The 21,973-nt window shown below is 44.7% G+C and overlaps 1 protein-coding gene across 1 annotated transcript; it reads right to left on the reverse strand.

Annotated features, from left to right (window-relative positions):
* Positions 1-555: 555 nt before the first annotated feature.
* LOC122926373 (N-formyl peptide receptor 2-like) lies at positions 556-1,467 on the reverse strand. The gene has a single exon (XM_044277748.1). It carries the CDS (start codon positions 1,465-1,467, stop codon positions 556-558), a length of 912 nt encoding a protein of 303 aa, XP_044133683.1.
* Between the last annotated feature and the right edge of the window lie 20,506 nt (positions 1,468-21,973).

Genomic DNA, 21,973 nt, shown 5'->3' on the forward strand with positions numbered 1-21,973 from the left:
TAAACAAATAGAGCCACCACCACAAGTGTGAATACAGTCTACAGCGAGAAAAAGAATTCAAAAACCCTTTTGGGACAAAAACCCAACATTTCAGTGAAGATGGTCTTCTAGAGTGGTGATCCTCTGAAAGAAAAGCCAATTGACACAGAAGACAAAAATATATATTCCAGATGGAGGGTGGCTGTCTCATAGAGAGGGTCTTTTGGAGAGGTTTCACAGTAGTGTTAAAGGGATTGTCTAACAAAGGTAACCATTTATCTGAGCGCAAGAAAGGAACCTGCAATCAGCTGATCTCCGGGGATCTGGTTCAACTGGTCATATATTTTCCCTGCAACAGCAACTAGGGGACTCTAGTATAACATCGATGCAATGGACAGGATGGTCATCTAATAAGATTAGTTAATGTGGGAGTTAATCTTACATAACCATTGGCCTCCTAATCTATGATATCTATATGCCATGATGACAGGAGGTATCTTGATGAGACACCGTATTTCCATAGTCATATAACACTCATATTGGTCGGTATTAGCAGAGTCCAGAGAAGTTGCACTGTTAATTCTCTCTGAAATTCATCTGGCCCATGTCTTCTCTGAAGGCCTTCTCAAATATAGCCTGGAAAGAGCCACAACATTTTTGTTTGAAATCCTGACCAATGAAGACGTAGAGAATGGGGTTAATGCAACAATTAAAAAGCATCAGGCATTCACTAATTTTACTTCCAGTTCTATAGACATTGATGTTTCTATGTAGAATTATCCGTAAAAGCTCAAACAAATAATAAGGGAACCAACAAATGAAGAAAGCGATGACCACGGCTACGATGATCTTAAAAGGCTTGGAAGATTTGATGATGCTTTTATCTTTGATGCGCAAGATAAGGATTGTGTAAGATGAGACCATAACAATGAACGGAAGAAGGAAGAAAAAGAGAAATCTTACAATAGGACTCCAGGTATTCTTGTCATCCAATACAAAGAAATACATTATTTGTGAAGAAATAGATAAAATCCAAATCATCAGGACAACAATCAGAGCCAATCTTCTTGTCCGGTGATTGCGACACCAAACCGGGAATACAACACAGATACAGCGGTCTACACTGATGACTGCGAGCTGGAAGACACTGGCGGCCATACTGACATAGCAAGCAAGCACGATGATGTTGAGCGTGTGAACACCAAATGGCCAGTGATGCAGAAATACTAAGTTTACAATGATGAGAGCAAGAAGCAGTGCAAATATAAAATCGGCTATTGACAGGTTAAGGAACCAGATCACATTGACGGTCTTCTCCATCCTGAAGAGGCAGAACCAGATGACCAGACCATTTCCTATGGTTCCCAGTAAAGAAACCAAACACAAGACCACAAACCGGTAATCATAAGGGTTATATGGTGAGATGTCATTGTTATTATAGTCTCCACAACTGTTATTATTTGAGGAGTTACAAATGGTCCCATTCATCATCAGTGCAGGTCCAGTTCCAGTATATGATATAAATCTGAAAAGAAAGAAAATGTGTTAGAAAAATTGTAATATTAACCCTTTAAAGACCAATCCTAATTTGGCATTAACATCCTCAGGATTTTTTTTTAGTTTTCTGTCACCACATATAGAGAGCCATAACTTTTTAGTTTCCGTTGATACGGCCATATGAGGGTGGAATTGTTAAAGGGGTTCTCCAATAAAATGTCCCCTCATGTGCCGGGCACCCCACATGGAATATACTTATCCCGGTCCCCACACCCAGCGACCCGCTGTCACCGCCAGGTCTCTGAGAAGTTCTGACAGACATTCTTCAGTACCTCCTACATGATGTTCTTTTGTTTTGGTTTTGCTTTGACATCTCTTCTCCCTCTTCCAGCTGTCATCTATTAGCAGTGATTGCCTCCCTTTATATCCCCCCCATACTGCCTCACTTTGCGGTTTATACTACTTCCTGGATTGTGCTCACTGCTAGAAGTTTGCTACTGCTGAATTCTTACTTTGTGTTTTCCTGTTGGCTTGATTCTAGGTGACCCTTAGTCCCTCCGTATTAAGTGCAGGGAGTCGGTGGTCGTGTCCCCTCACTATTATAGGGTTTTCAGGTGTCACTCAGTCTAGGTACGTGGACAACTTTCTATCACAGAGATCTTTGCATGGGCTGAGCAGTCAGGGAGAGCTATAGGGCTTTAATAGGGCTCACCCTTTTGTTCATTAGTTTGGGATCAAGTCAGTCGGATCTTTATTTGTTACTTCTTGTTTTCTGCAACACCATCCGTGACATTATAAACCGCCAAAACCATCTTAAGCATTAATCCGGTTTCAGCCTTGATTGACCACATGCAGTGTCTTTCACTGGAGGTAGCAGATCTCCGGAAAACTGTCTCTCAGTTTGAGGTAACCGGTTCAGCTGGCGTTCATGGAGTTTGTTCTGAGCCTAAAATCTCGCTTCCGGATACGTTCTCCCGGGGTAGTGAGAATTTTGTTTGTTTTAGAGAGGCTTGCAAACTCCATTTTCGCCTACTTCCCCATTCCTCTGGTGATGAGGAGCGGAGGGTGGGGATCATCATCTCGCTACTCAGGGATAACGCTCAGTCCTGGGCCTTTTCGCTGCTGGTGGGGGCACGGCCCCTCCGTTCAGTAGATTATTATTTTTTTAGCCCTGGGTCAAATATATGATGATCCGGATCGTATTGCTCTGGATGATTCTAAACTGCGTCTTTTATGCCAGGGTAAACAGTCCACAGAGATATACTGTTCAGAATTTCGGAGATGGGCAGCTTATACTGGTTGGAATGATGCTGCACTCCGAAGTCAATTTTGCCATGGTCTTTCAGAGGGATTGAAAGATGCATTTGCCTTTCATGAGAGACCTGCCTCCTTAGACTCTGCCATGTCTCGGGCTGTTCGTATTGACAGGCGTCTTAGAGGGAGAGGAGAGATCACTCCTTCCTGTCATACTCAGTCCAGGGACAGTGGGGCGGTCTCATTCAGTGCGCAGGAGTCTCAGTCTCTCTCAATCCTCTCTGAGCAGGAGCCCATGCAGCTGGATTTGCTTGCCTCTAATAATAGAGGACTCAGCTCTCAGAGGAGGGTTTGTTTCTGTTGTGGAGGTATAAATCATTTGGCAAATGTTTGTCCCTCTAGGAGATTCAGGGAGTTTTTAGAGGGTAATAAAGAAACAAAAAGAAAAAAATCCTCTAAAAACGTTCCATCTGTTACTATTGGCAAGGTTGATGCGGAAATTGAAGGTTTTCCGTTTGCTTGTAGTTCCGTTTTGTCCTACCTGCCAGGGTGGCGCTAGAGAGCAAGAATATTGTTTGTGAGATTTTTGTAGATAGTGGAGCAGCTGTCAATCTCATTGATAATCAATTGCTATAACGCATGGTTTCCAGGTATGCACTTTGGGAAAGGACATACCTGTTTTTGGTATAGTTCACAATAGTTCATAATATCCGTTTGACTGTGGGTGATGCTCATGTTTAAGATGTGTCATGTTTCGTCCAAAGCGGATTACCTACTCCTCTGGTGTTGGGGCTACCCTGGCTCACTGAACATAACCCCACCATTGATTGGCAAGCGAGGCAAATAAATGGTTGGAGTGACTTTTGCAGAGAGAATTGCCTCTCGACATCTCTTTAAGAGGTTTCTACTAAGACTCTACCATCTTTTCTCTATGAATTTTCGGATGTGTTTTCTGAGAGTGGTGTCCAGGAGCTGCCCCCTTTACCGGGAGTATGATTGCCCTATTAATCTCATCCCAGGCGCCAAGCTGCCTAAATCTCGTTTATACAATCTCTCCCAACCTGAAAGGGTCGCTATGCGTACTTATATCTCTGAGAGCCTGAGAAAGGGACACATACGACCCTCAAAGTCACCTGTTGCCGCTGTTTTATTTTTGTCAATAAAAAAGATGGTTCTTTAAGACCGTGTTTGGATTTCAGGGAGCTGAACAGTATCACAATTCGTGACCCATATCCGCTTCCTCTGATCCCGGATCTCTTTAACCAGATTGTTGGGGCTAAAGTTTTTTCCAAGTTGGATTTGAGAGGGGCATACAACCTGGTCAGGGTCAGGGAAGGGGACAAACGGAAGACGGCCTTCAATACCCCTGAGGGCCATTTTGAGAATTTGGCAATGCCTTTTGGTTTGATGAATGCTGCAGCTGTCTTCCAACCTTTTGTGAACAGTATTTGTTATCAAAAAATGGGGATTAATTAATGGGGATTAATTTGTACTAGTGTACCTAGGTAACATTTAGATTTTTTCTCCTGATTTCAAGACTCATAGGGACCACCTACGTCAGGTTTTGCTCATTCTGCGGGAGAATAAATTGTACGCGCTAAACTAAAAAAAATGTGTGTTTGCGGTTCCAGAAATTCAATTTCTGGGTTTTCTTCTTTCAGCTTCTGGTTTTTCGCATGGACCCCGAGAAGGTCCGCGCTGTGCTTGATTGGGAGCTTCCTGAGAATCAGAAGGCCCTGATGCGTTTTTGGGGTTTTGCCAATTATCACAGAAAGTTCATTTTGAATTATTCCTCTGTTTTTAAGCCACTCACTGATATGACTAAAAAGGGGGTAGAGTTTTCCTCCTGGTCGGTAGAGGCGCGTAAGGCCTTTTCTAATATCAAGGAGAGTTTTGCTTCCGCTCCCATCTTGGTACAACCTGATAGCTCTCTGCCTTTCATTGTTGAGGTGGATGCCTCTGAGGTGGGTGTGGGTGCGGTCTTGTATCAGGGTCCCTCTCCTGCCAAATGGTCACTGTGTGCCTTTTTCTCGAAGAAACTCTCCTCCGCAGAGAGAAATTACGATGTGGGAGATAGGGAGTTGTTGACCATCAAGTTAGCTTTTGAGGAATGGCGCCATTGACTAGAGGGAGCCAGACACCCTATTATCGTGTTTACCGCCTATAAGAATCTGGCCTACTTGGAGTCAGCCAAGCGTCTGAACCTGAGACAGGCCAGATGGTCTATGTTCTTTTCAAGGTTTAATTTTGTTGTCACGTTCCGCCCCGGGGGTTAAGAATGTGAAGGCGGATGCCCTGTCACGTTGTTTTCCGGGAGGGGGGAACTTTGAAGACCCAGGTCCCATTTTGGCTGAAGGGGTGGTTGTCTCTGCTCTTTATCCTGAATTGGAGGCAGAGGTTCAGGCAGCCCAGGCAGAGGCTCCTGATCTTTGTCCTCCTGGGAGGTTGTTTGTGCCTCTCGCTTTATGACATAAGGTTTTTAAGGAGAACCACAATACTGTCCTTGCTGGGCACCCGGGGGGTAGAGCCACAGTGGATCTCATTGCTTGGAGATTCTGGTAGCCGGCTCTTCATAAGTCGGTTGAGGGTTTAGTGGCAGCCTGCGAGACCTGCGCTCGTGCCAAAGTCCCTCATTCACGGCCATCAGGTCCTCTCCTCCCGTTACCCATTCCGTCCCGTCCTTGGACACATCTCTCTATGGACGTCATTACGGACCTGCCTCGTTCCTCGGGGAAGACTGTGATTCTGGTGGTGGTTGACCGTTTTAGCAAAATGGCGCATTTTATTGCTTTTCCTGGGTTGCCCAATGCTAAAACGCTGGCACAGGCATTTGTTGATCACATTGGCAGGGCATTCCTTCAGACATTGTCTCTGATAGGGGCACGCAGTTTGTTTGCAGATTCTGGAAGGCTTTCTGTTCTCGCTTGGGGGTTCGGTTGTCATTCTCTTCAGCTTTCCACCCGCAGTCGAATGGTCAGACAGAGCGCATCAATCAGAATCTGGAGACATATCTACGCTGTTTTGTGGCAGAGAATCAGGAGGATTGGTGTTCTATTTTGTCCCTTGCTAAGTTTGCTTTAAATAACCGTCGTCAGGAGTCCTCTGAAAAGTCACCATTTTTTGGTGCATATGGGTTTCATCCGCAGTTTGTGACATTCTCTGGAGAGGGGTCTTCTGGTTTACCAGATGAGGAGAGATTCTCCTCGTCTTTGTCATCTATTTGGCAAAAGATTCAGGATAATCTAAAGAGCATGAGTGAGAGATATAAGCGTGTGGCGGATAAGAGACGTGTGCCTGGTCCAGACCTGAATGTTGGTGATCTGGTGTGGTTGTCTACTAAGAATATCAAGTTGAAGGTTCCCTCCTGGAAGTTGGGTCCTAGGTTTATTGGGCCTTACAAAATCTTGTCCGTCATCAATCCCGTTGCCTTCCGTCTTAATCTTCTTCAGACTTGGAAGATCCATAATGTTTTTCACAAGTCCTTATTAATTTTAATAAAAAATAAAAGTATATTTTTTTTGTGCTTTTTTTTTTCTTTTGTGGTGGGGAATAATATCAAAACTGTATAACATTTGTTTTACAATCCAGAGGATAGAAAGCATCGGAACTCTCAGTGAAAACACTTGAAATACTAGTCCAAAATCTGTGTCAGGGCATCTCCAAACAGTTTCCTTTTTCATAAGAAATAGTAAAAAAAAAAACACACCATATGGTTGATATTCAAGCAAATCTCCTTATTGATGACTTTTGTGAGAGCAGTTAGTGCTTGGGCTGCCCTAAGGAAGAAATTCAGGAGGAGGCTGGGGGTGTTGGTAATAATGGCACTTGTAGCCACGGCATAGGCAGTGGGGGCAGCCACAGTGGCAGTCGGTACATATATACAGCAGGGAATGGGGAGGGGGTCAAGGAACCCACCATAATATATCACAGTCTAATAAACGTTGCAGGGAGGGAGAGGACTCCAATGAAGTTTGTGTGTTGGGCAGGACCTGGCAGCTGGATCGGGTGTCAGATTGGAGGAGGAGAAATTTATGGAGAAGGGTGGTGGCCATGGTGACAATTTAGGGCCAAAACTTCCCACAGAATTGTCAGGGTCAGATCAGTTTTTTTGTGGTTAGCTCGAGAACTAATGATGCCGCTATTAATGTGGTTGCAAGTGCAAAATGTCTTAGACGTACACCAAGCTGACCATCCCAAAACCACAGCCATCCCCTGTTCCTCCCTTTTGGTAGGAGTGGGCTCGGTTGCAGGAACTATTTAAAGGAGCTTCCTGCCCCAGAAAGGTGCCTGAGTAAATCTAGTATCATGTGTCTGACCAGTCTAGTTCCTTGTGGGAAGGTGTTTTGAAGTTTCTACATTACTATGTACCGGACCCTGCTTCTCAATTCAAATGACTTTGTTTGATTGCTGCGTGCCTCTGACCATGGACATAAATTACAGACTTTGCTTGCTCACTGCCTGCCCTGACTCCAGACTTCCTGACTACGTCCTTCAACTGGGTGCTTTGTACTGATATCTCTGACCCCCAGGTTAGCTGCACTGCTCTGGAGTGGTACCTGGTGACTACCCTAATGGCCCAAGCCCATGCTCACCATCAGAGGCTCTAGTGAAGACCAGGTAGTTACTGTCATGCCCCGCCATGGTTAAACTGGTCAGTGGCACAATGGGTCCACACCCGCTTGCATGACAGTGATCAGTAGAAAACTATGTTACAAACACTGCTGCGAGGTGAGGGACTACAGCTCAGACTCCTATCATCCCAAACTACTTCTAGGCCAGAAAATGTTCAAATCTGAATAGTGAGCACCAATACCCACACACGCCCATTTGCAGCCATCCAACCTGCCTCCATATCTTCTTAACTGGTGCCAGAAACTGCACTTTGAATTAGCTGTTATGGGATGTACCACAAGTTATATTTCTGCACTTAGTAAGTAGAGACTGTTATATGTTCACTTCTGGACTTATTTTTCAAACTACATTTCCACTGCACTGATACCGAGGGAGCAGCGGCCTGATGGAGTACACCATGACACTACATCTCATCAGGACCACCACCCCTCCCATCCTCTGTACCTGCTCCTCAGGGGCTCACGGTATACCCAAATGTAGAACTTTACACACATTGCTGAGTCACCTTGCTGCTAGTTAAGTTTAATGGTCTATAATTACCTGAGGAAGACCTAGAAACCAATTTGAATATGGGCATCACATTTGTCTTGTGCCAGTCATTTGGCACTGTACCAGTCCATATAGAATCTGTAAAAATTATGAACAGGGGCACATACAGTTCTTCAATAACTCCTGGGTGTAAACCATCTGGACCCAGGTGACCTTGTTCACATTTACCTTATTTAGCTCATCTTGGTCCATATCTACATTCAGCCAGTTTAGCATATTACTGGGAGAACGAACAGCCCTGGCACCACCTACATCAGCTCCTTTCTCTTGCTTTGTATATACAGAGCTAACCCCCAAACATGTTTTTAGTAGCTCTGCCTTTTCTTGAGCCCCAGTGATTTTCCCAATACCAATATTTGGGGATCCTACCAGCTCTGACCTTGATTGTTGGAAATTGCAATCATATAAGCTCAATTGCTTTTTTAAAGTTTTTGAACCAGCCCAGGATGACAGTGCCCCAAGTACTGCACTACTAACCTCCCTGTGAGTTCTTCCTACAGACATGGCTTGTCTCCCTGTGGTACACACACAACAGATGGAAAACCTAGGCTCTAATACACACACCAATTTTTTAAATAGTTTTTGCATTAACATTTTGTGAAAAAATATTCTTATGGCAGATGGTGGTAAAGATGTCACAATTACTGCTCTTGCATGTCTTATATATATATCATGTCAACCTTGATAGCTTTGCCTATAATTGCTACATCAAATTTTAAAAAGTTTCTTTGTCTAAAAATAAATGAGTTTCATACAACCGATGCAAAATTCATTCACAAAGATTCACTAAGTTTATGCATTGGATGATATATTGTACTAATATATAATGTGATATCACTATGTATCTGTACTTACCGATCACTTTTTGTCTTCTGATTCCCTTGATCTCTGCTCAGGCTGCATGTTGGGGGATGTAAGCGGCCACATTTATAGAGGCTGTGAGATTATTTCATTATTTACAGACATTTTCTGTATATAAAATATTAAGATCATGAATCTCTAAAAAGTTTTCAAGTTTTCCTAAAATGTTCACTTTGTATCTAGCAGTTATGTGGCTTTGTTAGCAATCTTTCATATCACACTCAAAGCAATGATGCTTTACCAAATGGCTCCTGTGTCTACAACTGTTTTGCATATTTTATACAGAGAAGACATATTGTAATTATTCTACTTAAATGGAGATCTAATTGAAGCTCCATTAGATGTAATATTGCTTTGTTACCACATGCCATATTACTCTCCTCTAAAAACATTGATTCTTATCACTAGGCCTACAGGAAGACAGTGAGCCTGCAAAGTTAACAGTAGGTTTAGTGGATGCTAGAAAGGGATGTATATAGAGAAAGAAATTAACAATTCTCCATACATCATGGACATAAAGCATTTCAGAGAAGAAATGCCCTGGTGGCTGCCCTGGACTAGTCCCCATGAGCACCAGCTGATATGTGGACAGGACAGGCTGGAGAGTAGTATTGCAGAACCAAAACAAGAGACAGATGTGTAGGCAGGCAGAGTTCATGCAAGATAAGTATCCAAGCACAAAGTCAGGGAAGACAAAGTATAAACCCAAGTTTAGAAATCAAGCTGAGTCATACCAAAATACTGATACTAAAAAGCATATTGCTCAGAAAAATTGTTAAAAAGGGTCATGGAATATAAAATAAGGCTGTGTATACTGTACTTGCTTCAAGCTGTCTCTTGAAGGTGGGGTTTATTATAACCCTATAACAAACTATTATACTAACCAGACTACACATGTTAAAAGCATGTTACATGATATTATTTTCTTTCCTCATTTTACATGATGTTGTCTTCTATCCTCTTTCATAAGAAAGCCTTCAAGTGACCTCACCATGGTCATGTGAGGGCTGTATAGTGGGATAATGACAGTAAAAGGCTATGATATTACTTCCTCCTCTCATCTACAAAGACACAGAACAGGAAGTAACATTTTTCATACTGCTCCCCAAATTCAAACAACTGCTACATCTCTGATATATTGCACTCAGAGTTCTGATCCTGGTATCATTTTAAGGGTGGTATTTTGGGCTTATTTTCTTATATTTTCAAATATTTTTTATTGTAATAATTAGAATAATATTACAGATGGATAAAGCATATGAAACAATCACAGAGTGAAATGGTATGATGTCACGCAGGACACTAGTACAGTACGAGAACAATGCATGTCTGTCATGGTCTTACCTTCTTGCTGTTCTCCTTCGTTTGACATGTGCTGGCGGCCATCTTGGTTTCTGGGTTTCTTGTAGCCTTCCACCCTGCGGCTTCTCCTTCCCACTGGGAGGAGCTGGATGCCTAGCTCATATATATAGGAGGTCTGTGGCTTCAGTTCCTTGCTTGGTCCTCCTGTGTTCACATGCTTCCAAGACTGCTGCTGCTTCTGGTTCCTGATCCTGGCTTCGTCTGACTACCCTGCTGGTTCCTGATCCAGGCTTCGTCTGACTACCCTGCTGGTTCCTGATCCAGGCTTCGTCTGACTACCCTTCTGGTTCCTGACCTCTGGCTTCGCAAGACCCTGCTTCGGTTTAGCCATCCGTTTGGACTTTTGCCTTACAGCTTGATTTTCAATAAAGCCTTCTTATTTCCACTTATCTCTTGTTGTACGCCTGGTTCATGGTTCCATGACAATGTCTATGCATATAGTCCTTCACAACCCGCCAATCACTATGTCTGTTGAGTCCTAGTAAGATAGGAGATGTACATTGTTAATTGGGGAATATATGTGATCATCTGTAATTGTGTTAAACAATCTTAAGTATACAGTATGTTAGTTTTTTATTCTAAGAACCAGCAGAAAGACCCGGTTTTGCACGGGTATATTTCATCTATTTCATTTTATGTTTCCGTGTGTCGCAAAAAGATATAAACCATTTTCCCCATAACAGTGACCTCTACAGTACCCGCCCCTTTAACAATGACCTCCACAGTGCCCACCCCTTTAACAGTGACCTCAATACTGGCCGTCCCTTTAACATTGACCTACATAGTGGCTGCCCCTTTAACAGTGACCTCCACAGTGCTCACCCATTTAACAGTGACCACATCTTTAACAGTGACCCACACAGTGCCTTCCCCTTTAACAGTGACATCCACAGTGCCCGCCCCATTAACACAATATAGTGTAGAGCAACACTGCAGTACCAGTAAGCACGGTCAGGGACATTATACCTCCATAACAGCACACTGGGTAAATGCAGTGGCGGCTGGGCCTGAGTCGGATAGCAGTTTGGCGCATGTCCTTCCACCACCGAGGATTGCAGAGTGCTTTGCTTTGCCTCCTGTTGCTTCCTCCTTCTACTCCGCTTCCTCATCCTCTACCAGCTCCTCATCCGGTCAGCGTAACACCTTCACCACCAACTTCTGCACAGCCAGGGGTAAACGACAACAGGCAGTTTAAAAACTTATCTGTTTGGGGGACAAACCCCACACGACACAGTGGTTTGTGCCAGTCAGCCTCAAGCCCGGCCTGGTGGTGTGCGATAATGGGTGAAATCTCGTAGCAGCTCTGGGACTAGCCGGTTTGATGCACATCCCTTGCCTGGTGCATGTGCTGAATTTGGTGGTGCAGAAATTCCTTAAAAATTACCCCGATATGTCAGAGCTGCTGCATAAAGTGCGGGGCGTCTGTGCGCGCTTTCGGCGTTCTCACCCTGCTGCTGCAGGCCTGTCAGCGCTGCAGCGTAACTTCGACCTTCCCGCTCACCGCCTCATTTGCGAAGTGCCCAAAAGGTGGAACTCCACCTTGCACATGCTGGCCAGACTGTGCGAGTAGCAGCAGGCCATAGTGGAGTTTCAGCTGCAGCATGCACGGGTGAGTCGCTCGGCGGAACAGCACCACTTCACCACCAATGACTGGGCCTCCATGCGAGACCTGTGTTCCTTGTTGCGCTGTTTCGAGTACTCCACCAACATGGGAAGTGCCGATAACGCCGTTCTCAGCGCAACTATTCCACTTCTATGCCTCCTAAACGTTCCTGGCAATGATGGAAGAGGATGTGGCACAGGAGGAGGAGGAGGAAGAGGGATCATTTCGTGAGGTTTCCGGCCAGTTATTCCCAAGTGGCTCAGAGGGTAGGTTCCTCACCACAAACCCAAGGTACACAATTGTCCAGCCAGGGCACAGTTCTGGAGGATGACGAGGTGGAGGATGAGGAGGAGGAGGAGGAACCATTTTCACAGCAGGGTGGAGCCCAGAAGAGCTCATGACCTTCACTGGTGCATGGATGGGGGGGGGATACAGAGGACACAGACGATACACCTTTTACAGAAGACAGCTTTTCGTTGCCTTTGGGCAGCCTGGCACACATGAGCGATTTCATGCTGCAGTGTCTCCGCGACGACCGCCGAGTTGCCCACATTCTAACTTGTGCTGATTACTGGGTGGCCACGCTGCTGGATCCCCGTTACAAGGACAACGTACCGTCCTCAATTCCCTCACTGGAGAGTGATCGTAAGATGCGCAAGTACAAGTGCACGCTGGTAGACGGCCTGCTGGTGGCATTCCCACATGACAGTGGGGGCACAGTGGAAGCACAAGGCGAAGGCAGAGGAAGAGGTTGCCAATGAGCTGGGGCACCGCCAGCACCTCAGAAGGCAGGGTTAGCATGGCCGAAATGTGGAAAAACTTTGTCAGCACGCCACAACAACCAGCACCACCAGCTGATATGGAACGTCTTAGCAGGAGGAAGCATTTCACCTACATGGTGGAACAGTATGTGTGCACAAGACTACACGTACTGAATGACGGGTCTGCCCCCTTCAACTTCTCGATCTCCAAATTGGGCACATGGCCTGAGCTTGCACTTTATGCCTTGGAGGTGCTGGCCTGCCCTGCATCTAGTGTATTGTCTGAACGTGTGTGTAGCACGGCAGGGGGCGTCATCACAGACAAGCACAGCCGCCTGTCCACAGCCAATGTGGACAAGCTCACGTTCATTAAAATGAACCAGGTATGGATCCCTCAGGACTTGTCCGTACCTTGTGCAGAATAGACATGTATACCGGCACTAACCAGCCATTGCTGTACTGCAGCGCAATTGCTCATTCTTGTATTTTGGATATGTCACACTCTTTTAGAGTGTACCCTAATAAAAAAAATATATATTAAAACCAAAATCCTGTGTTGGCTACCTCATCCTCCTCCACCGCCGCTTCCACCTACACCGCTACGTCCACCGCCTCCTCAAACTCCTACTCCATATGGAACTCCTCCTCGTAAATAAAAAAAAAAGTATTTGTATGTATTTTATTTTATATCATTTCACTACGTTGTCAGTTACATTTTCTAGTGAAATTCAGCAATATTTGGGTGTATAGTACCACTGCTATACATAGTAGGCCGGTTAAAAAAAATTAATGTCATTTACATTTTCGGGTGAAATTAACCAACTTGTGGGTGTATAGTACCACTGCTATACCTAGTAGGCCGGTAAAAAAATTAAATTAAATTGTCAGTTGCATTTTTTGGTAAAATTCACAAATTTTTGGGTGTAATATACCCCTCCTCTACCTAGTTGATAGCTTAATACATTTAGTTACATTCTTGGGTTGACATTATACAATTTTAGATTTGAATAAACCCCTGCTCTGCATAGGTGACAGGGAATAAAATGTAATAAATTATTCAGTAATTAATGCGCGCCACATCCTTTCATTCAATGCTTAGACTTTGAAAAGTTCAACTTTCGATGTTCATTTACGCGCCTACCATGGTGATCACGCAAGGCGGGGAATCAGGGCTCCAGGCTGGAGCTGGAGCGTGAGTAAGAGAGACCACATCCAAGGGAGGATTCATTTTTTCTAATTTAAAATTATAGAGTTGAAATATGGGAGAAATTATTAAAGCATAAAAGTGTGGAAATTTTTCAAAGTTTAAAGGGCTTCTGTCACCCCACTTTTTTTTAATTTTGTTTTGCTACTTACATTTCTTATACTGCGATATATCAATATATAATGCTCTTACTCATTTTCCTTCAGCAGTTTCTTCAAAAAATTTACTTTTATAATATGTAAATGACCTCTCTACCAGCAAGTAGGGTGGCTACTTGCTGGTAGCAGCCGCATCCTCCTTTCATAAAGAAGCCCCCTCCTCATGTTGATTGACAGGGCCAGATTTTGAACACAGACAGGGCCAGCCAGAAGACGAGCACGTTCGCTGGCCCTGTCAATAAACATGAGGAGGGGGTGTCTTTATGAAAGGAGGATGCGGCTGCTACCAGCAAGTAGCCACCCTACTTGCTGGTAGAGAGGTCATTTACATATTATAAAAGTAAATTTTTTGAAGAAACTGCTGAAGGAAAATGAGTAGGAGCATTATATATTGATATATCGCAGTATAAGAAATGTAAGTAGCCCAAAAAAAAAAAAATACTTTAGTGGGGTGACAGAAGCCCTTTAAGCATTGAATGAAAGGATGTAGTGCACATTAATTACTGAATAATTTATTACTATTTTATTGCCTGTCACCTATGCAGAACAGGTCTTTATTCACGTCTAAAATTGTATAATGTCAACCCAAGAATGTAACTAAATTTATTAAGCTATCAACTAGGTAGAGGAGGGGTATATTACACCCAAAAATTTGTGAATTTCACCCAAAAATGTAACTGACAATTTTTTGTTTACAACCTGTCTACTAGGTATAGCAGTGTTACATCACAGCCAAAAATTAGTGAATTTCACCAGAAAATTTAACTGACAATTTTTATTATTATTATTTTTTGTTTACTAGGTATAGGAGTCTTACATCACGCCCAAAAATGGTTGAATTTCACCAGAATATGTAACTGACAATTTTGTTTTTTTTTGTTTAACCTATCTACTGGGTATAGCAGTGGTACTATACACACCAACATTTGTGAATTTCACCCTAAAATGTAAATGAAAATGTATTTATTTTTAACCGGCCTACTAGGTTATAGCAGTGGTACTATGCACCCCAAATGTAAATGACAAAGTCGTGAAATGATATAAAATAAAACACGTACAAATAAAAAAAAAATTGATTTATGAGATGGAGATCCATGTGGAGTAGGAGTTTGAGGAGGCGGTGGGCGTAGCGGTGTAGGTGGAAGCGGCAGTGGAGGAGGATGAGGTAGCCAACGCAGGTTTTTGGTTTTAATATTTTTTTTTTTTAATTAGGGTACACTCCAAAAGAGTGCGAAATATCCAAAATACAAACATGAGTAATTGTGCTGCAGTATAACAATGGCTGGTTAGTGCTGGTATACATGTCTATTCTGCACAAGGTACGGACAAGTCCTGAGGGATCCATGCCTGGTTCATTTTAATGAACGTGAGCTTGTCCACATTGGCTGTGGACAGGTGGCTGCGCTTGTCTGTGATGACGCCCCCTGCCGTGCTAAACACACGTTCAGATAATACACTGGCTGCAGGGCAGGCCAGCACCTCCAGGGCGTAAAGGGCAAGCTCAGACCATGTGGCCAATTTGACCCAGAAGTTGAAGGGGGCAGACACGTCATTCAGTACGTGTAGGCATGTGCACACATACTGCTCCACCATGTTGGTGAAATGCTGCCTCCTGCTAAGATGTTCCATATCAGCTGGTCGTGCTGGTTGTTGTGGCGTGCTGACAAAGCTTTTCCACATTTCAGCCAAGCTAACCCAGCCTTCTGAGGTGCTGGTGGTGCCCCAGCTGCGGTGGCGACCTCTTCCTTGTCCTCTGCCTTTGCCTTGTGCTTCCACTGTGCCCCCGCTGTCAGGTGGGAATGCCACCAGCAGCACATCTACCAGCGTGCGCTTGTACTCGCGCATCTTACGATCACGCTCCAGTGAGGGAATTAAGGACGGTAAGCTGTCCTTGTAATGGAGATCCAGCAGCATGGCCACCCAGTAATCAGCACAAATTAGAATGTGGGCAACTTGGCGGTCGTTGCCGAGACACTGCAGCATGTAATCGCTCATATGTGCCAGGCTGCCCAGAGGCAACGAAAAGCTGTCCTCTGTGGGAGGTGTATCGTCTGTGTCCTCTGTATCCCCCCATCCACGCACCAGTAATGGCCATGAGCTGGTCTGGGTGCCACCCTGCTGTGAACATGGTTCCTCCTCCTCATCCTCCAGAACTGTGGCCTTGCTTGACAATTGTGTACATTGGGTTTGTGGGTGCAGGAACCCACCCTCAGAGGCACTTGAGAATGACTGGCCGGAAACCCTACGAAATGATCCCTCTTCTTCCTCTCCTGCTGAAGTTGGTGGTGAAGGTGTTACACTGACCGGATGAGGAGCTGGTAGAGGATGAGGAAGCAGAGTAGGAGGAGGAAGCAACAGGAGGCAAACTGAAGCGCCCTGCAATCTTTGGTGGTGGAAGGACATGCGCCAAACTGCTATCCGCATCAGGCCCAGCCGCCACTGCATTTACCCAGTGTGCTATTATGAAGATATAACAGCCCTGACTGTTCTTACTGGTCCATGTATCCAGCAGACGGAATGACAGCATTTCAAAGGCAAGTAATTTAGAAATGCTGGCATTCAGGGCTAGGGATCGCGGGTGGGTAGGGGGGTACTTCCTCTTCCTCTCCAGCGTTTGGGATATGGAGAGCTGAACACTTACGTGGGACATTGTGGAGATGCTTGGTGACCTAGGTGTTGCTGGCAGATCCTCTGTTTGCGGGGTGCCAGGTGGCACTGTCTCTCCAGAGGTGGATAAAAAGGCCGCAACTGCAGCAGAAGAGGAAGCAGGAGGAGCCAGAGACCTTTCTTGGTTTTTGAGGTGTCTACTCCACAGCGGCTTGTGCTCAGGTTGAGAATGTTTATGCCTCGCTTCAGGCTCTGATTCCACAGCGTGCAAAGCACTCGTGTCTTGTTGTCAGCACATTGTCTGAAGAACTGCCACGCCAGGGAACTCCTTGGAGCTGGCTTTGGTGTGCTCGGTTCCTTGCTGCGGTGGGCAGTAGGAGGCGTACTGTCTAGAGGATGGTCGCTCCGCTTTTGCACCCTGCTCCCTCTTCTGCTATGCTAGTGGCTCTGTGCGACCACCGCCTCTTCCTCCGAACTACATCGGACACTCGCATGACCTTGATTCCATGTGGGGTCGAGGACCTCATCATCCTCCACATCATCTTCCACCCAGTCTTCACCCCTGACTTCCTTGTCGGTCTGCATACTTTCGAAAGCCTCAGTAGTTGGCACCTGTGTTTCGTCATCATCCGAGATGTGCTGTGATGGTCCTTCCATGTACTCATCTTGAAAAATAAGTGGTTGGGCATCGGTGCACTCAATCTCTTCTACTTCTGGGGCAGGGCTAGGTGGATGGCCATGGGAAACCCTGCTAACAGAGTCATCAAAAAGCAGAAGAGACTGCTGCATGACTTGGGGCTCAGACTGCTTGGCTGATTTGCAAGGGGGTGAGGTGAAAGACTGATGGACATCAGCTGCAGGTGCCAACTGTGGTCTTTCAGCAGGAGACTGGGTGGGAGACAATGTGAAGGAACTGGATCAACTGTCAGCAACCCAATCTACTATCGCCTGTACTTGTTCAGGCCTCACCATTCGTAGAGCAGCATTTGGCCCGACCAAATACCGCTGCAGGTTTTGTCGCCTACTCGCACCTGAGGAAGAAGTTTCACTTATGCGTGTAGCTGGCACAGATCGACCAAGTCCTCTCCCTGCAACAGGAGCTCCACCAGCAGCACCATGACCTTGGCCACGTCCCTTATTTGACGCTCTCCTCATATTTTTCGACTTTAGGATCTTGCCCTAAATGTGTGTTTAATTAATAGTAGAAAAGAACAACAGTATTTAAAGGGTGTATCTCACAGGGCATGAACCAGACTAGGCCTCAAAGATTTCTTTGCACAAAATGGCTGTATTTCAAATGGCTGTATTTCAAATGCCTTATTTAAACCCCTGTATGTAGAGGGTGTATCTCACAGGGCCTGAACCTCTGTAGGCCTGAATTCTATATTGGCGGTATTTAAAATCTCTGAATGTAACCCAAATGTATTGAGGGTGTATCTTACAATGACATCTGCATCAAAGGCTGCCAACTAAATTTTCTGTGCCCAAATTCAACTGAATTTGACTGCAGTATATAGGCCTGTAATTTCAAACGTGCTAATTGTCCAAAAAGTGTGTTTTTCAAACCCCAGAAAATGATGGGTGTATTTCTAGCTTAAATTGCACACTGACTAATACAGATGTTGTAGATTGCCCCAGAATATGAAAGCTGTATATATTAACCCCTTAAGGACTCAGCCCTATTTCACCTTAAGGACCTTTTTTGCAAATCTGACCAGTGTCACTTTAAGTGCTGATAACTTTAAAATGCTTTTACTTACCCATGCCATTCTGAGATTGTTTTATCGTCACATATTGTCCTTCATGACACTGATAAAATTGGGTCAAAAAGTTAATTTCTTAGCATGAAAAATACCAAATTTACCAAAAATTTGGAAAAATTAGCAAATTTCAAAGTTTCAGTTTCTCTATCTCTGTAATACATAGTAATACCCAAAAAATTGTGATGACTTTACATTCCCCATATGTCTACTTCATGTTTGTATAATTTTGGGAATTCTGGGGATGTTACATAGCTTAGAAGTTTAGAAGCAAATTTAGTTAAGGTCTGAAGTCACTTTGTGAGGCTTACATAATAGAAACCACATAAAAATAACCCCATTTTAGAAACTAAACCCTTCAAAGTATTCAAAACTGGTTTTACAAACTTTGTTAACCCTTTAAGTCTTCCACAAGACTTCATGGCAAATGGACATAAAATGTAAGAATTTCGATTTTTTTGGGAAAATTTTCCAATATAATTTTTTCCAGGAACAAAGCACGGTTTAACTGCCAAACAAAACTCAATATGCGTTGCCCTGATTCTGTAGTTTGCAGAAACACCGCATATGTGGTCGTAAACTACTGTTTGGCCAAACGGGAGGACATAGAAGGAGGGGAAAGCCATATGGTTTTTGCAGGCCAGATTTTGCAGGACTGGTTTTGTTTATACCATGTCCCATTTCAAGCTCCCCGTTGCACTCCTAGAACATAAATTTCAAAAAAGTTACTCCATCTAAGAAAGTACACCCTTCAAGGTAGTCAAAACTGGGTTTACAAACTTTGTTAACCCTTTATGTGTGCCACAAGAGTTAATGGCAGATGGAGAAACAATTTAGAAATGTAAATTTTTGGGAAAATTTTCTATTTTAACCCATTTTTTCCAGTAATAAAGTAAGGGTTAACTGCCAAACAAAACTCAATATGGGTTGCCCTGATTCTGTAGTTTGCAAAAACACCCCATATGTGGTCCTAAACTACTGTTTGGCCAAACGAGAGGACATAGAAGGAGGGGAACGCCATATGGGTTTTGGAAGGCAGATTTTGCAGGACTAGTTTTGTTTATACCATGTCCCATTTCAAGCCCCCCGTTGCACCTCTAGAATAGAAATTTCAAAAAAGTGACTCCATCTAAGAAAGTACACCCCTCAAGGTATTTAAAACTGGGTTCACAAACTTTGTTAACCCTTTATGTGTTCCACAAGAGTTAATGGCAGATGGAGAAAAAAAAATTAAATTAAAATTTTTGGGAAAATTTTCCATTTTAACCAATTTTTTCCAGTAATAAAGTAAGAGTTAACTGCTAAACAAATTCAATATGGGTTTCCCTGATTCTGTAGTTTGCAAAAACACCCCATATGTGGTCCTAAACTACTGTCTGGCTAAACAGGAGGACATAGATGGAGGGGAACGCCATATGGGTTTTGCAAGGCAGATTTTGTAGGACTGGTTTTGTTTATACCATGTCCCATTTCAAGCCCCCCGTCGCACCTCTAGAATAGAAATTTGACTCCATCTAAGAAAGTACACTCTTCAAGGTAGTCAAAACTGGGTTTACAAACTTTGTTAACCCTTTATGTGTTCCACAAGAGTTAATGGCAGATGGAGAAAAAAAATTGAAATTTCATGTGGCCCAGGAGGAAGAGGAGGATGAAGAGAAATAATTTCCAAAGGTTTCAGGCCAGTTATTCAGAAGTGGCTCGGAGGGTGTGTTCCTGCACCAGCATAGGCCAGGTACACAACTGGCCAGGCAGGGCACAGTTCTGGAGGTGGAGGATGAGGAGGAGGAACCGTGTTCACAGCAGGGTGGCACCTAACGCAGCTCGTGGGCATCACTAGAGTGTGGCTGATATGCAGGACATAGACGATACGCCTCCCATAGAGGACAGCTTGTCCTTGCCTCTGGGAAGCCTGGCACACATGAGCGACTACATGCTGCAGTGCCTGCGCAATGACTGCAGAGGTGCCCACAATTTAACTTGTGCTGATTACTGGGTGGCCACCCTGCTGGATCCCCATTACAAGGACAAAATACCGTCCTTAAGATGCACGACTTCAAGCGCACGCTGGCATTCCCAACTGACAGCAGGGGGCTCAGTAGAAGAAAAAGGTGAAGGCAGAGGAGGAGGAAGAGGTCGCCAATGCAGCTGGGGCACTGCCAGCTATGGAACATCTTAGCAGGAGGCAGTATTTCACCAACATGGTGGAGCAGTATGTGTGCACACGCCTACACGTACTGAATGACGGGACAGTCTCCAAATTGGGCACATGGCCTGAGCTTGCCCTTTGCGCCTTGGAGGTGCTGGCCTGCCCTGCAGCCAGTGTATTGTCTAAACTTTTGTTTGGGCTGGAGGGGGTTATCACAGGTTATATTTCCCAATGTTTTGTGGTGTACCCTAATTTAAACAAAAGAAAAAAAATATGTAAACCAAAAAGCAGTGTAGGCTACCTCCTCCTCCTCCTCCACCGCCGCTTCCACCTACACCGCCACATCCACCGCCTCCTCAACCTCCTACTCCATATAGACCTCGTCCTCCTAGATCAAGATTATAATTTTTATGTATTTTATGTTATTTTAAGTCATTTCCCTATCCACATTTGTTTGCAGAGCACTTGCCATGCTCTTAACCACATTTTGCTGCCATTTGCAGCCCTCTAGCCCTTTCCATGACTTTTTTAGAGCCATTTTAGTGCTCAAAAGTTCAGGTCCCCATTGACTTCAATGGGGTTCGGGTTCGGGGCCAAGTTCGGGTCCCAAACTCAAACTTTTTTGCGAAGTTCGGCTGAAGCTGTCGAACCCGAACATCCAGGTGTCCGCTCAACTCTATATTAGTGATCACTGCTCCCCATACTATAGAGGAGATTGCTGTATGTAAATGTGTCTCCTCCACTAACGAGCAGGAGATTGTCAGGAAGAAACGCATCTGTATGGGGATGAGTGATGGCATTAGTGATCTCTGCTCCCTACACTGTGGAAGAGATCGCACAGGACTTCTATACAGTCACAGGAGCAGAGACCTCGCAGGGTCCACACTCCCTTTATGAAGTTGCACAGGTCGTATCGTTCAAAGATCAGGCCTAGCTGAGCCAGCTGTTTGCAGTTAGCAATGTGGGAACTGTGTTCAACTTCTCAGGGCCGTAGCAAGGGGGGGGGGCAGAGGGGGCACGTGCACCAGGCGCACAGGCTGAGGGGCACACCCGCCCTTCAGTTCCTTTCTCTGGCAGGCAGTTCGTTTGCATAGTTAGGCTCCCTGCTTCACTGTTTTGCTGGTCTCAGATGCTCCCCCCTCAGGCCGCACATCATACTGCAGGCTGTGGGAAAAGCGCTGAAAGCCGGGAATCATCCTCCTGCACAGACAGCAGCGCGATGTGTGTGGGACCGCGTTGTCAGGTCAGGGAAGCAGGTAAGTATTTGTGGGTTGTTTTTTACTTTCATGTGGCTGGAGAGGGCACTGGAGGCCAAAAAGGGGCCACATGGAGGACATAACTCTGTGAGGGGACTCATATCTGGCCATAACTACTGTGAGGTGGCACACAAGTGGGCATACCTACTGTGAGGGAGACAAAGATGGGCATATCTACTGTGATGGGCAAAGAGGTGGGCATAACTACTGTGAGGGGGCACATTGTGGGCATATCTACTGTGATGGGAAAAGAGGTGGGCATAACTACTGTGAGGGGGGCACATTGTGGGCATTTATGCTTTAAAGGAGGAACAATGTGGGTATTAGTACTGTGTGGTAGCACT

Source organism: Bufo gargarizans, chromosome 2 (assembly GCF_014858855.1).
Source record: "Bufo gargarizans isolate SCDJY-AF-19 chromosome 2, ASM1485885v1, whole genome shotgun sequence".
In the NCBI taxonomy this organism is placed as follows: domain Eukaryota; kingdom Metazoa; phylum Chordata; class Amphibia; order Anura; family Bufonidae; genus Bufo; species Bufo gargarizans.